Source organism: Oxyura jamaicensis, chromosome Z (genome assembly GCF_011077185.1).
Source record: "Oxyura jamaicensis isolate SHBP4307 breed ruddy duck chromosome Z, BPBGC_Ojam_1.0, whole genome shotgun sequence".
Lineage (NCBI taxonomy): Eukaryota > Metazoa > Chordata > Aves > Anseriformes > Anatidae > Oxyura > Oxyura jamaicensis.
The window spans coordinates 13,739,134-13,751,687 of record NC_048926.1 but is presented as its reverse complement, the minus strand read 5'-3'; the positions used below and the strand labels follow the sequence as shown (position 1 = coordinate 13,751,687).

The following is a 12,554-nucleotide window of genomic DNA, read 5'->3' as shown; positions in this document are numbered from 1 at the left end:
ATCTGTAGGGTTTATGACATACCAATATAATTTATAGTAAAGCTTAATTATGTGGCAGTTTTAACATCAGGTACTACACAAGAGGATTCGGAGGTGAATCCAAATAATGTAGCAGCAGCTTTAGTTTAGACTATCCTTTTCTGTAGTCCGTGACTGTCTCTTCACTCATGAAAGTCCCTATAAAACATGGTATTTCAGTCTTGGCTAATTAAGCCAAGTTTAATTAAAATTGAATAGATGTTGAAGAATTTGGTGCAGTATAAATTCTTCTTTTAGAAGAGCATGTAGACTACTTTTTGACAATGGATAGAGTTCTCTGTTGATAAAGAAATTCTTGGAATAGATGTGAAAAAGACAGCAATGGTTATGTCTGCAGTGGTCAGCTTTATTATTTTATCATAGTAAGTAACAAAGTAAAAATATTAAAAACAGAAGCAGGAAGATAAAGCCAAAATAAGTTAAACAGTTTCAAGAGCAATAGAAATAGTTTTAGTATTCCTAGGATATAGCCAAGTTAATTTATAAAATGGTTTGTCTGGTGTTATCTAGGAAACAGAAGGCTGGTGAATCTGTGAGTATGTTTAGAGAATTACGAAGAAACCAGAGGGTTTTTCTTTCATTTTTGGCAGATGATCACTGTGAATGCTTCATTGTTCCCCAGCTCTATTACTAATTCTTTGATAGCAGTTGGAAATGATGGTCTTCAAGAAAGAGACAGAATGGTTCGAGCATGTATAGCCATTATCTGTGAACTAGGTAAGATAACTGGAATCTAACTAAGAAAACTTCACATGGGTGTGCTCATTCCTTTTTAAGGAATTCTCTTCTGGGGGTTTATATTAGATTTTTCATATAATAAAGGGAATTTGCTTAATAACTATTGAATCAGATGTTAAGTGTTGTAAATATGTTTCATAAACTTTGTCATTAGGTTGATGTAAAACAACCATTTGAACTTAAACTAAAAATGTTAAGTACCTGAAGATTTCAAGTACTGTGCTGTACTTCAACACTTGCCAATTTTTGTGTTACCTTAATACTGCCTTGCTAGAGCTGATGTTTCTAAAAATGAATGTATTGGATCTCGTGAGAGCTCCATACATGAAGTGCTATCAAATGTACCAGTGTTCAGAGAACTATTTTTTTTTTTTTAACAAAGGATACTGTGATTAGCTGTCTTTCAGAAATCAGTATGTGTCCATGTAAAAGTTACTTGAACAGTGATCTATACTAAATCCCTATGTTGGTGCTGATTTTAAGTATTCTCAGTTTTATATCAGCCAGTGTGAAACAATATGGGCTCTGCTGTATGGAAGTTGCGTTGGAAATAAGCTGAGAAATTGCTGTACAATGGTAACTTCCTGACCAGAATTTTAGTTGATAAATTAATCTAAAATCATAAGTCATTGCTAATGTTGGTCAGTTCCATTAAAAGCCTTCTGTGTGCTTCAGCAATATTCAGGAAGAAAAAGATACATATACTAAACAGACCCATTTTCCATACTGAAAGTCTTGAAATGTTTTCTTTCATATCACATATTGAAATTAATTTTTTTTTTGTCATTTAGCACTTCAGAATCCTGAGGTGGTGGCTCTTCGGGGTGGTTTAAGTACCATCTTGAAAAATGTGATCGATTGTCAGCTAAGCCGAATAAATGAGGCTCTGATAACTACAGTTTTACACCTCATTAATCATCCAAAGACCCGACAATATGTGCGAGCAGATGTAGAATTAGAGGTGGGTTCAGTTTTACTTATTTAGTGACAGAAATTAAACATTGTATTGTTAATGAAAATGTTTAATTTTTACTTCAGATTTCACATTGTTAATGCCAAATTCTTAAAATGCAACATTTCAGGCAAAGAGCTTAATGATTTATGAAGAAGAAATAATCTGACAAATCGAAGTGGGACTGATTAAAGGGCAAAACCCATTAACTATATTCTTATGTGAAAGTAATGCATGTCTTTTTTTTATTTGTTTAGCGAATTTTAGCTCCTTACACAGATTTTCACTACAGGCATAATCCAGACACAGCAGAAGGACAGCTCAAGTAAGTGTTACTGCTGTTACTTGTGCTACTAGTTGCATTCATGTAACTATAATTAAACTATTTTCCTTTCCAAAGTGACAAAATAACAGTAATGAACACTAAACTATATGAAGTAGCTGGTTAGAATGCAACTTCCTAAAACATTGTTAGGAATTTAAGATTTAAAAGGGAAATTAGATTTACTCTTCTTCCCTCCCCCATTACACTTATTTCAATTAATATTTATATATATACAACCAACTTTCTTCAGGTATAGGTTCCTTTTTGTGTTACTTTAAATATCCCAAATGGGAGTATATTAGTGCTAGTTTCATATTTGGCCAGACTCAGAGGTTAGTAGATAAGGTATTGTACTATGTGGGATCCAGTAAAAAGTGGAGCACCATAGGGTTTTAGCCTGAAGCCTGTCCTGTGTGATGTCTTTATGAATAACCTGGAGGATGGGATAGAGTGCACTCTTGTGAGTTTTGCAGATGATAACAAACTGGGGAAATAACTGTTAGAATCAAGGGCATCCCTGACATCCAGAGGGCTGTGTTTTTTTTGTCTTTTATTTTCTGTGCTGAAACTCAGGTAAAACACTGCATCCAGTTTTGGGTCTAATGCCATGCAGTGGTTTTCAAGAAGATGTAGTCTGACCCTTCATGTTGGTGCATGGTGTGAGGGCATGAAACAGAAGGAAAAAGTAAGGAAAATAAAAGTTCCGATTTGATGTAAGAAAAACAAATTTCTGTGAGGCTAGTTAAGCATTGAAACTGGCTGTCCAAGAGAAGTCCTGTAGCCTTCATCCTTGAGAGTTTCTGAGAACTGACTTGATAAAGCCCTGAGTATATAGCCTGGTCTCATATTTGACAACTTCTTTGTGTAGGTAGAGACCTCATCTCTATTGACTTAATGTTTTTTCTTTTTCCCTGTTTTATAATAATCAAATGTCAATAGATGCTTAGGTCAGTGTAACTGAATCAGTGTCCAAATCCTTAGGCTTCTACTGTAGTCTCTCTGTCTTCAGAGTGACTGATCTGATAGGCCAAATATAGGTATCTATTTTGTGATCCTCCTGCTGTAGAAACTCCGCTGAAAAGAAATAGTATCAATGCTTAAAAACTCTAATCTTTGTGTGTGCATATTGCATAAATATATATACATAAAAATAGGCATAAGATTTTTCTTACTCTCGATTTTGTCCCCCATCGAAAAATTTCATAACTATTTTTTACTTGCTGTATTAATAACACTATTTTACAGTAATTAACTGTGTATTGTGGTATTTGTTTTATGACAGAGAGGACAGGGAAGCACGATTCCTAGCTAGCAAAATGGGGATAGTGGCAGCATTTCGTTCATGGGCAGGTAAGATTTCTTTAAGTTGAATAACTGGCAAGGACTTTTCAGTGTAATAGAATGGTTTATTTAGCTACAGCTACATTATTTCTCTTGGTTTTTCTATCACTACTTTCCTATAATGGTACCAAAATATGTTTTGATATCGTCAAATTAGAGGACATGTACATAGTTTTCTTTACCAATAAGCTGCAGCTTTATATTCAGTATAGAATACCATGTCAGCTATATTTTGATGGTGGTACTTGCTATTTGATTGGTGAAAGGATGTTGAAAATAGCATGATATCATAAGAATTTGCCTTTAAGATAGTTCTGCCAGTGTGAATAATAAATTTGTTTATACAAAGAATTTTCAGTAGAAAAGTTTCATTAGCACCTGCTTTTACCAAGTGTTGTAGTTGAAGATAAATTCCAGTATGGAACTATTTTTTGATTTTTTTTTTTAATGTAGAAAACATTTCTAAATGAAATCAAGTGAGCTTTTGCATTTCCTATGCCCTTCCCCATAATATTACAGTACCTAATGTGAAAAATGCCTCAGGGGATTTCTCATTCTTCTAGTCAAGTCAATGTCTCACAAACTAATCAGACGATACGACTACCTACCAACGTTTTGGATAGGCTCTTTACAGTTTATACATAGAAAAGATTCAAAAATTATAGAAAGCTTTTCTGATTTTTAAGACTACTTGTATTATTTTTTAACAGTCTGGAAAGGATCAGTAAGCTTAATGTAACATCCAGGTGTCCTTCAAAAGTGTCTCGTTCTCAAATGATTGGGGAGGAAGTTTGGAGAGTTGGACAAGTTTGAAAATTCTAAGAACCAGTTTCTCTTAGGCATGTTGCTGCATCTTCCCAAATTCAGATGCTTAGAACTAATGCCGTAAGCCTGAAAAGGTCGAGTGACTGAAGAAGCAATTGTCTTGGAATACATTACTTGCAGTGGTACTTTTAGAGTGAGCCTTAAATTGAGCCTTAAAAATCAGTGTAATAGTTAGCGTCAGGTGGTATTCTACAACATTTAAAAAGAATGAGTGTTTGCCCTTTTAATATTATAATATTAAACTCATTGAGTGAAATACAGTATAAAAGGAGCAAATTACAAGAGAGGCTGCAAGATTCCATGAAAAAATATCAAGTGTTGAAAACTATGGAGACAAGTCCTTCTTATTTGTGTAAAGATGATTTAAAATGATGGATAGGGAATATTATTCCAATTATGCTTGGAATATTATTCCAATATGCTATATTCCAACTTGCTGTTTAGATTTCACTGGAGGTTAAAAAGAACTAAATAATTGGTTAAGTTAAGATACAGTTTTTGATACAGAAAGTGCTCAGTTTTACCTAAAGCTTTCGTTTTTAAGAATGAATCTTTATTTGCAATTTTGTCTTTTCTGCCATTTCTTCAATGCAAATTAATAACTTAAATTCTGCTCACAGTAGAAAGGGCAAAAGTAGCTACAGTTCCCTAGTGAGGGAACAATTGTACAATTAGTTTCATTAAACATTGTTTTGTGGTGACACACAAAGGTGAAAAATATTTTCGTCATTTGTACTTGCAGTCAAACCAGAAATTAAATTTAACAGTGTGCCTAATGCTATTCTTGTTTGATTATTATGTGTTTAATGTTTTCTCTAGGTATTATCAGTCTGTGCAAACCTGGGAATTCTGGGATTCAGTCTCTTATTGGGGTACTCTGTATACCAAATATGGAAATACGGGTAGGTGATAAATATTTAGCACTGGAATAGGAATACTATTGGATGTCTTAACATGAATTACATATTTTCAAAATGTAGTGGTCTAAACACAGTTTCCAATTCAGAGACTACTAGCCTCAAGTTTATTTGGCCCCCAAATTCGAGTGTGTAATTCTTGTATAAATTTCCTGTTTGATCTTAAATAAGCTACTCGTTCTTTCTGTGTCCATTAAGTGTGAATCAAAGCACACCCTGTATGTCTGACAGGAGAGGATGGAGGAGCAAAAAGTAAAAGACATGGGGAAGTAATAAAAGATTTGTATATACTCAAATATTTTTGGCAGTGAAATTGATTATAGAATATGGGAGTAAATGAAGGTTTTTTTTATTTAGTTTAGTTTTTAAGTTCCTTTTTATCATTTTATGTAGATTCTGAATTAACTCTAGAGTTGCATTGTAATTTAAATGAAATTAAAAATGCATTAATGTACAGTGAAATGCTTTCAGCTGTTGTTCATGGTTTTAGGTTCTTTAGGTTCTTGTTTGTACTTTGTATGGTAGAAGTCTCCAGTCTGCTGATAATTACTAGAAGCAGAGAGCGGGCATTATGAAAGTCCATCACTTGCATGGACTCAGACTCGATCAATAGTGCATAAATTCTTTTTTTTGCTTTGACCTGTGGTCAAAACTCATGGTAGCTGTAGTTATGAGTTTAAAGCATTGAATTTTAGGTAAATGAAAGTTTCTTCCCAATTACTGCTTAAGACAAAAAGTTGATGGTCACAGCAGTGACTGGTCAAAAAAAAAAAATTAAAGTAATCAAAGTAGCCTAAATGTCTGTAGGGTTCACAGTTACAATGCAGCACAATTTTAAAGTGAGCAAGCCCCTTCCCAACTTCTCTTATCCAGACTCCCTTATATATTAAAATAAGCATGTAAAGAAATCTCAAAATAGATACCAATTTTATTATGCCACAGAAATGAATTTCAAGTTCTTTTTTTAAATAATGAACAAAAAGACCATTTTAAAATCTATAAACTGGCTGTTTTGTGATGTTGTTTTTTTTTCTGATAGAGAGGTCTACTTGAGGTTCTCTATGACATATTTCGTCTTCCTCTCCCTGTTGTTGCCGAAGAATTTATTGAGGCACTTCTCAGTGTAGGTGAGTATTTAGGACTAGATCACACAGGAATTCTGTCTGTTAAACTCATAGAAATTTGAACACTTTACTGTTTCCTCTGTTGCAAATTACGTCATCTGATTGGCTGTATTAACTGTTTCAGTATATTAACTGCTTCATCACTGAATTCATTGGGTATTCAGAAATCCTGTTTAAAATCTCTTACCAACAGTTCAGCAGTGATCAAGCTACTAGTATAACTTTTTATGATATCCTTACTATATAATTTGTTTGTTGAAAGCAGTAGTGGAGCATAATGGAACATTTACACAAAACTGTGTACAATACCAGAAATTAGTCATCTTTGGAGTATTAAAAGCATTGGTAGCATGGAAGTGATGGTGAATGTCACATAAAATGTATTACATTTTCTTTTTCTATATATTGTGTATCTTCTAATTATCTCCTCTGCAATTCAGCAGACTTTTCCTAGGGCAAATATATGTTTTCATGTCTATATTTAGTAGAGTTTAATCTTTTATGTTTAGAATTATTGCTTTTTAAACCTTAAGAGTATCCTCTACTTTGTTTCACAGAAGCATGAGACTGAAAGGAGCAAGTCTGTCCAGCATTATTCAAACTGGTTATAAATGTGTGTCATGGTTTGATTATAAAAGCTTAATCCTTGTTTCACTTATTTTTAAGTTATTCTTTGTTGCAGACTTGTGACTTTGCTACATGTGGATGTAAATTTTTAAAATGATAGGTGTTATGATTTCTATTAAACAAGTTTGTGTTTAGGAATTGGAAGCTTTATTATTTTGGTTGATAAAGTCCTTTTTCCTAGCTTTGAAGTTAGCATCGCTTTGTGCAGGACTGTGGTTTAGATGACTTCTGGGAGATTCCTTCTGAACTAAAATTTTCTCTAATGTGAAGCTTGAAGAAACAGCTGTTGACACACAGGCTATTTACCCACAGACTACAATTAAAATAACACTGAAATCCAGGGTTATAAGTAACACTGTTCATTGTTTTCATATACATATTTATTGCTTTTATATATATATTTATACATATATTTTTGTTGTTACAGATCCAAGCAGGTTTCAGGACTGCTGGAGACTCTCTGATGGCTTTGTAGCTGCTGAAGCTAAAACTATATTACCGCACAGAGCCAGGTCAAGGTGGGCATTTCATGAACTCAGTCTAAACTGTTGATATTTGTTGTTGACAATAATTGTTTTTCTCCTTTAGAAATAATAAAATAAATGTATTTTCTAAACTGTTTACATACTTTTTTTTTCCTCTCAGGCCTGATCTCATGGATAATTACTTGGCTTTAGTACTCTCAGCTTTTATCACCAATGGACTTCTAGAGGTAATTAATTGACTTTTAAGTATGAATAGATGCTTGCTATTTCCATCCTATAAACATTTAAATAAGACACATTACATACATCCTACTTTAAATGTTATTTTTTAAACTTTTTTGAAGGGTCTGGTTGAAGTGATCACAAGTAGTGATGACCATGTATCTGTTAGAGCAACTATCCTTTTAGGAGAACTTTTGCACATGGTAAGTAAGCCTTCTTGATGAGAATAAGTAGTATGAGTAGTTCAATGGAAATAGTTATTTTTCAAAATGTTATTATGAATAGTAATTCAATAGCTTTGAATTTTCTAGGAACTTCAGACATCCACTTTGCATAAAAATAATGGGTTATTTTGTATTACACCGTATGACATTTTGTTATTAAAAACAGCATGATGTGATGGGAAGGCAGTTGATCCCCAGCTCTAAAATTCTCACCAGTTCTCCTTACCTCAATATTCAGTTATATGTTTAAGCTGGAATCCATGAAACTCACTCACCTGTTAACTGTGTTTGGGAAGAGTCTACTGCTGATTTTTGCTTTTCTTTGAGTGATGGTAGCTTTGGCAGCATTCTTAACATTCTGTCTCACAGACTGGGCAGATGAAACTGGCAGATGAAACAGCTGGGGCATTTCATATTGTATTCAAGTGACTCCCAGCTTGAAGTGATCTTTCAGCATTGCTATTGATATCCTCTGCATGGCACAGAGAAGCTTGAAGGAATCTTGCTTCATGCCTCCTCCTTCTCTCTAACATGTTTTACAGTTGCTTCTCCTTTTACTTTATGCTGCATCCCAACAAGATTAAAGTATTTACCATTCCACACTGACAGGATTTATGCTTACTTCAGCAGTTGGAGAGGAGAAGGAATTTTTATTTTACTGTATTTGTCTTGCTCAGGTTGTGCTAGACTGTTCCTGATCAAAAGCAACCAAACAAACATCCCCCATCCCCTGCTTCCCTCTAAAAATGAAAAAAAAAAAAAAAAACTGCTTGAGAAACAGAACTTAACCTAATTTTTTTTTCACGTTGATGTTTTTTTCACATATATTCAAGGGCTAATTTTGAGCCTGCTGAGGAGCTCTTAGTCATGTGAATTCATAGAATCATAGAATGGCCTGGGTTGGTAGGAACCTTAAAGATCAGCTAGTTCCAACTCCCCTGCCATGGGCAGGGACACCTCCCACTAGATTAGGTTGGCCAAAGCCCCATCCAGCCTGGCCTTGAGCACTGCCAGGGATGGGGCATCCACAGCTTCACAGGGCAACCTGTGTAAATGCCAAACTACCCTTACAGAGAAGAATTTTCTCCTAATGCCTAGTCTAAATCTGTCCTCTTTTATCTTTAAACCACTCCCCATTGTCCTTACGTTATCTACCTGAGTAAAGAGTCCTTGTACGTCCTTTTTATAAGACCCCTTTAAGTATTGAAAGGCTGCAGTGAGGTCTCCCAGGAGCCTTCTCTTCTTCAGGCTGAACACCCCCAGCTCTCTGACTTTCTTCACAGGAGAGGTGCTCCAGCACTCTGATCATCCTCGTGGTCCTCCTCTGGACCCACTCTAACTGCCCCACATCCCTCTTGTGCTGGGAGCCCCTGCTCTAGACGAAGCACTCCAGGTGGGGCCTCACGAGGGCAGAGCAGAGGGGCACAATCCCCTCCCTCCACCTGCTGCCCACCCCTCTGTTGGTGCAGCCCAGGACGCAGTTGGCCTTCTGGGCTGCAAGCACACACTGCTGGCTCATGTCGAGCTTTTTGTCCACCAGAGCCCCCAGGTATTTCTCTGCAGGGCTGCTCTCAATGGGTTCTTCTCCCAGTCTGTGCTCATGTCTGGGATTGCCCTGACCCAGGGACAGCACCTTGCAGTTGGACTTGTTGAACCTCATTAGGTTCACATGAGCCCTCTTCTCCAGCCTGTCCGGTCCTTTTGAATTGTATCTCTTCCTCCTTTTCTATCAACTGTACCACTCAGTTTGGTGTTGACTGCAAATTTGCTGACAGTGCACTCAATTGCATTGTCTGTGTCACTGAAGATACTGAAAAGCACTGCTCCCAAGACAGACCCGTGAGGGAATGTGATATGATTTACCTTACTTGACAAACAGTTCCTTCATTTTCATGTTTTTTCCTGCCAGCAAGAATATTACCTGTATTGGAGTACTTTTTGATTAGGTTTCTTGGGGATTGGTTTGTCTTTTTTCCAAATAATCATGCTACTCCAGAAGAGATGGTAAGATAGCAAAATAAGCTTTGTCTTACAAAATTTAAGTTATCATACATAGTCCATAACTTCAAATTGATTCATTTCAGTGGTACAGGATTGGCCTGCTCTTAATACTGCAGAAAACAAGACCAGTGTTTTCAAATACAGTGTTAGTTATTCTCACAGTGATTTACAATACCTCACCTGAGCATCATGGGTCAAAACCAGAACAAATCTTTCTTCAGTCTTTTCAGATATATTTTTCTTTAAATAACTGGCACAATTTATTGAGTATTCATGAATACTATGTAGCTTAAACAGAGGAGTATGGATTAGCATATGCTGTTTTTGTTGGTTTCTGGAGTGCTTTTGTGCAGGATTGACTAGATGAACTGTGGCTTCAGTTCATGGTTTGCTGCAAAGCACAGGAATTTTTTTTGGATTTATGAAGAGGTGATTAGTCTGAAATGGCTATCAAAATATTGAACAGATATTTGTACTTTTAAGAAATTGAAGTAACCCTTTTATCTTCATTATTCTTCATAGTTTTCAAAAATATTTGTATATATATTTGTAACTTGGTTCATCAGATAATTCTTTTGTGTGTGTAGAATCATTGGTAGTTACATATATTGAATGGACGTTATCAGCTTGAATTGTTTTTGATTTTCACATAAATATAGATATATATCAGTACTATTATATGTATTTTTTGTACATACAATGTAAGGATGACTGTTATGCACATTTCTGCATGCTACCACTTCAAAAACTATTAAAGGAAAAAAAAGGCTCCAAGTCATAAAATCTTTCATTACACTAGATTGTGTGGATTGATTAAATAGATAAAAATATTCAAAATGGTATGTTTAATTATTGCTGTGATGTTATGCAAAATACGTACGTGTTTTCATTCATTTGTGAAGGTACAGTGAAAAATAATAGGTTCTACAAATTCTGATCCTTACAAGATGGCTGAAAACGTTGCAGTAGGTTATTCTAACCAGTCTTTTTTTTGTTGTTTAGGCAAACACAATCCTTCCTCATTCTCACAGTCATCACCTGCACTGCTTACCAACGCTAATGAACATGGCAGCATCTTTTGACATCATGAAAGAGAAAAGACTGTAAGAATTCCAAGTTGTACTAAAAAGCTAAAATTCGTGGTTTTTCCCTGCAATTGAATGAAAACCAACATTACAAGCTTTCTGTTGGTTGAAATCATTGTTGTCTTTATTTAAATACAAATGCATCCACATAGAAATGCTCTTTGTCTCATGCACTAGAAACTTTCTCTAGTAAGATTCCAGAAGCATATTACTATACAGCTTAGAAATTTAGGAAGTTTTCATAGTTTTTTCAGAACACTTCCACGTATGCTGAAATATTTTTCCTATGTAATTTTCCTAAATGGAGTATAAGCTGCTGTTTGACCAAACAACATCTGAATCATGTTCTGTTTATTTAACATCTCTATTGTTTCACATTTCTTTTTTGACATTTTGATACAACTAAACCTTCTAACCTAAGAATGCTTGTGCCAATTCTTCTCTTCAGCTTTTGCTTATCTATAGGTAATTAAATAGTAATTCACTAAATCAATGAATCATTGTAGGTGTGAGCAATAGTAAAAATATAAAATAGGTATGGCTCTGTTTCATGGATCCTTTTTCTTCAGCAGAAAATTGTCATTGTGCAGCAGTACCTTTGTTTAAAACTTTCTCCTGCTTTCTTTATTGAAGTTTGCATTGTTAATTTTTGGAGTTCTTTTAAATTCCACTGAAATATAAGAATGAACAAATTTTGTATAATGTAGTGCAGCATACTGCAGTGGCATGTTGTTAAACAGTATTAGGAACTGTTTGGAACTCACAAGTAAGAGGTGTATGTAGGCAAATGATTTGAAATGAATGTTTATAGAAGCTTCTTACTCCCTGTTAAACTAGAAAAGTCTGAATTTTGTCATTTTAGAAAATGTTTTTTTTACTTCTAAAGAATTTCTCTATACATCTGCTAAGCTTGCAATTTAACCTCTGAAGTACTATGTCATAAAATGCCATCTCCTGGGTACTTAGCATCATTTAAGCTACTTGAAGAACGTCAGTTTTTAAGATTCCCGTTTCTTTAAAATGTGTGCCTGCAACTCAGGGTTCTTATTTTTATTTCTTTTTAGACTATTTAAATTCTTTTTTTTTGTTTGTTTGTTTTTTCTTCATATAGTAAGTTATAGGAAATGTTTTTATTAATCTGGTCGTTCTTGCCATTCTTGATCTGGCTTGTCAGTTCAGTATTCTGATAAAATATCATAACTTCACATTTTCTTCTGTTGTGTTTTCAGTGATAAATTACAAAATCTTTCTAAATTGCTGCTGTAAAATGGTAAATGCTGCTGCAGATTGCTTCCAGAAAGCTTCTGTCTGTTTTTCTGGTTTTGAAGATTGATGTCACCAAAAGATTTTGATATTTGAAGACACAGAAGTCGTTTTTGTTGAAAGAAAAATATTTTGTCAGTAGTATTTGTTATATTAGGGGACCCCTTTTTTTTTTGTGATCACTGCATTGTCTCATGCTCTGAAAACCTGTAAGCCTTTTCATATATTAAATTTATATAATTTAGGTGAACAAATTCATGGGTACTTATGTATTTGAAGGAGTATAAAAATGAAAACATTTTCCTATCCTATTTTTTTTTGTTTGTAGGAAAGACAGGCTTACCTCCTAATTTTTATACTTCATTATTTATTTGCTTGGCAGCGTT

At 34.6% G+C, this 12,554-nt stretch overlaps 1 protein-coding gene across 4 annotated transcripts in view; it reads left to right on the top strand.

Annotated features, from left to right (window-relative positions):
• The window catches only part of RICTOR (RPTOR independent companion of MTOR complex 2), a 78,308-nt gene that overhangs the window by 34,929 nt on the left and 30,825 nt on the right, over positions 1–12,554 (top strand). For all 4 annotated transcript variants that reach the window (XM_035309127.1, XM_035309124.1, XM_035309125.1 and 1 more), the window contains 10 exons: positions 630–756; positions 1,569–1,738; positions 1,987–2,054; positions 3,337–3,404; positions 5,040–5,122; positions 6,177–6,264; positions 7,316–7,406; positions 7,534–7,600; positions 7,718–7,798; positions 10,823–10,923. In XM_035309127.1, the coding sequence (XP_035165018.1) occupies positions 630–756; positions 1,569–1,738; positions 1,987–2,054; positions 3,337–3,404; positions 5,040–5,122; positions 6,177–6,264; positions 7,316–7,406; positions 7,534–7,600; positions 7,718–7,798; positions 10,823–10,923 (944 nt within the window). The remainder of the gene's footprint in view (positions 1–629; positions 757–1,568; positions 1,739–1,986; positions 2,055–3,336; positions 3,405–5,039; positions 5,123–6,176; positions 6,265–7,315; positions 7,407–7,533; positions 7,601–7,717; positions 7,799–10,822; positions 10,924–12,554) is intronic.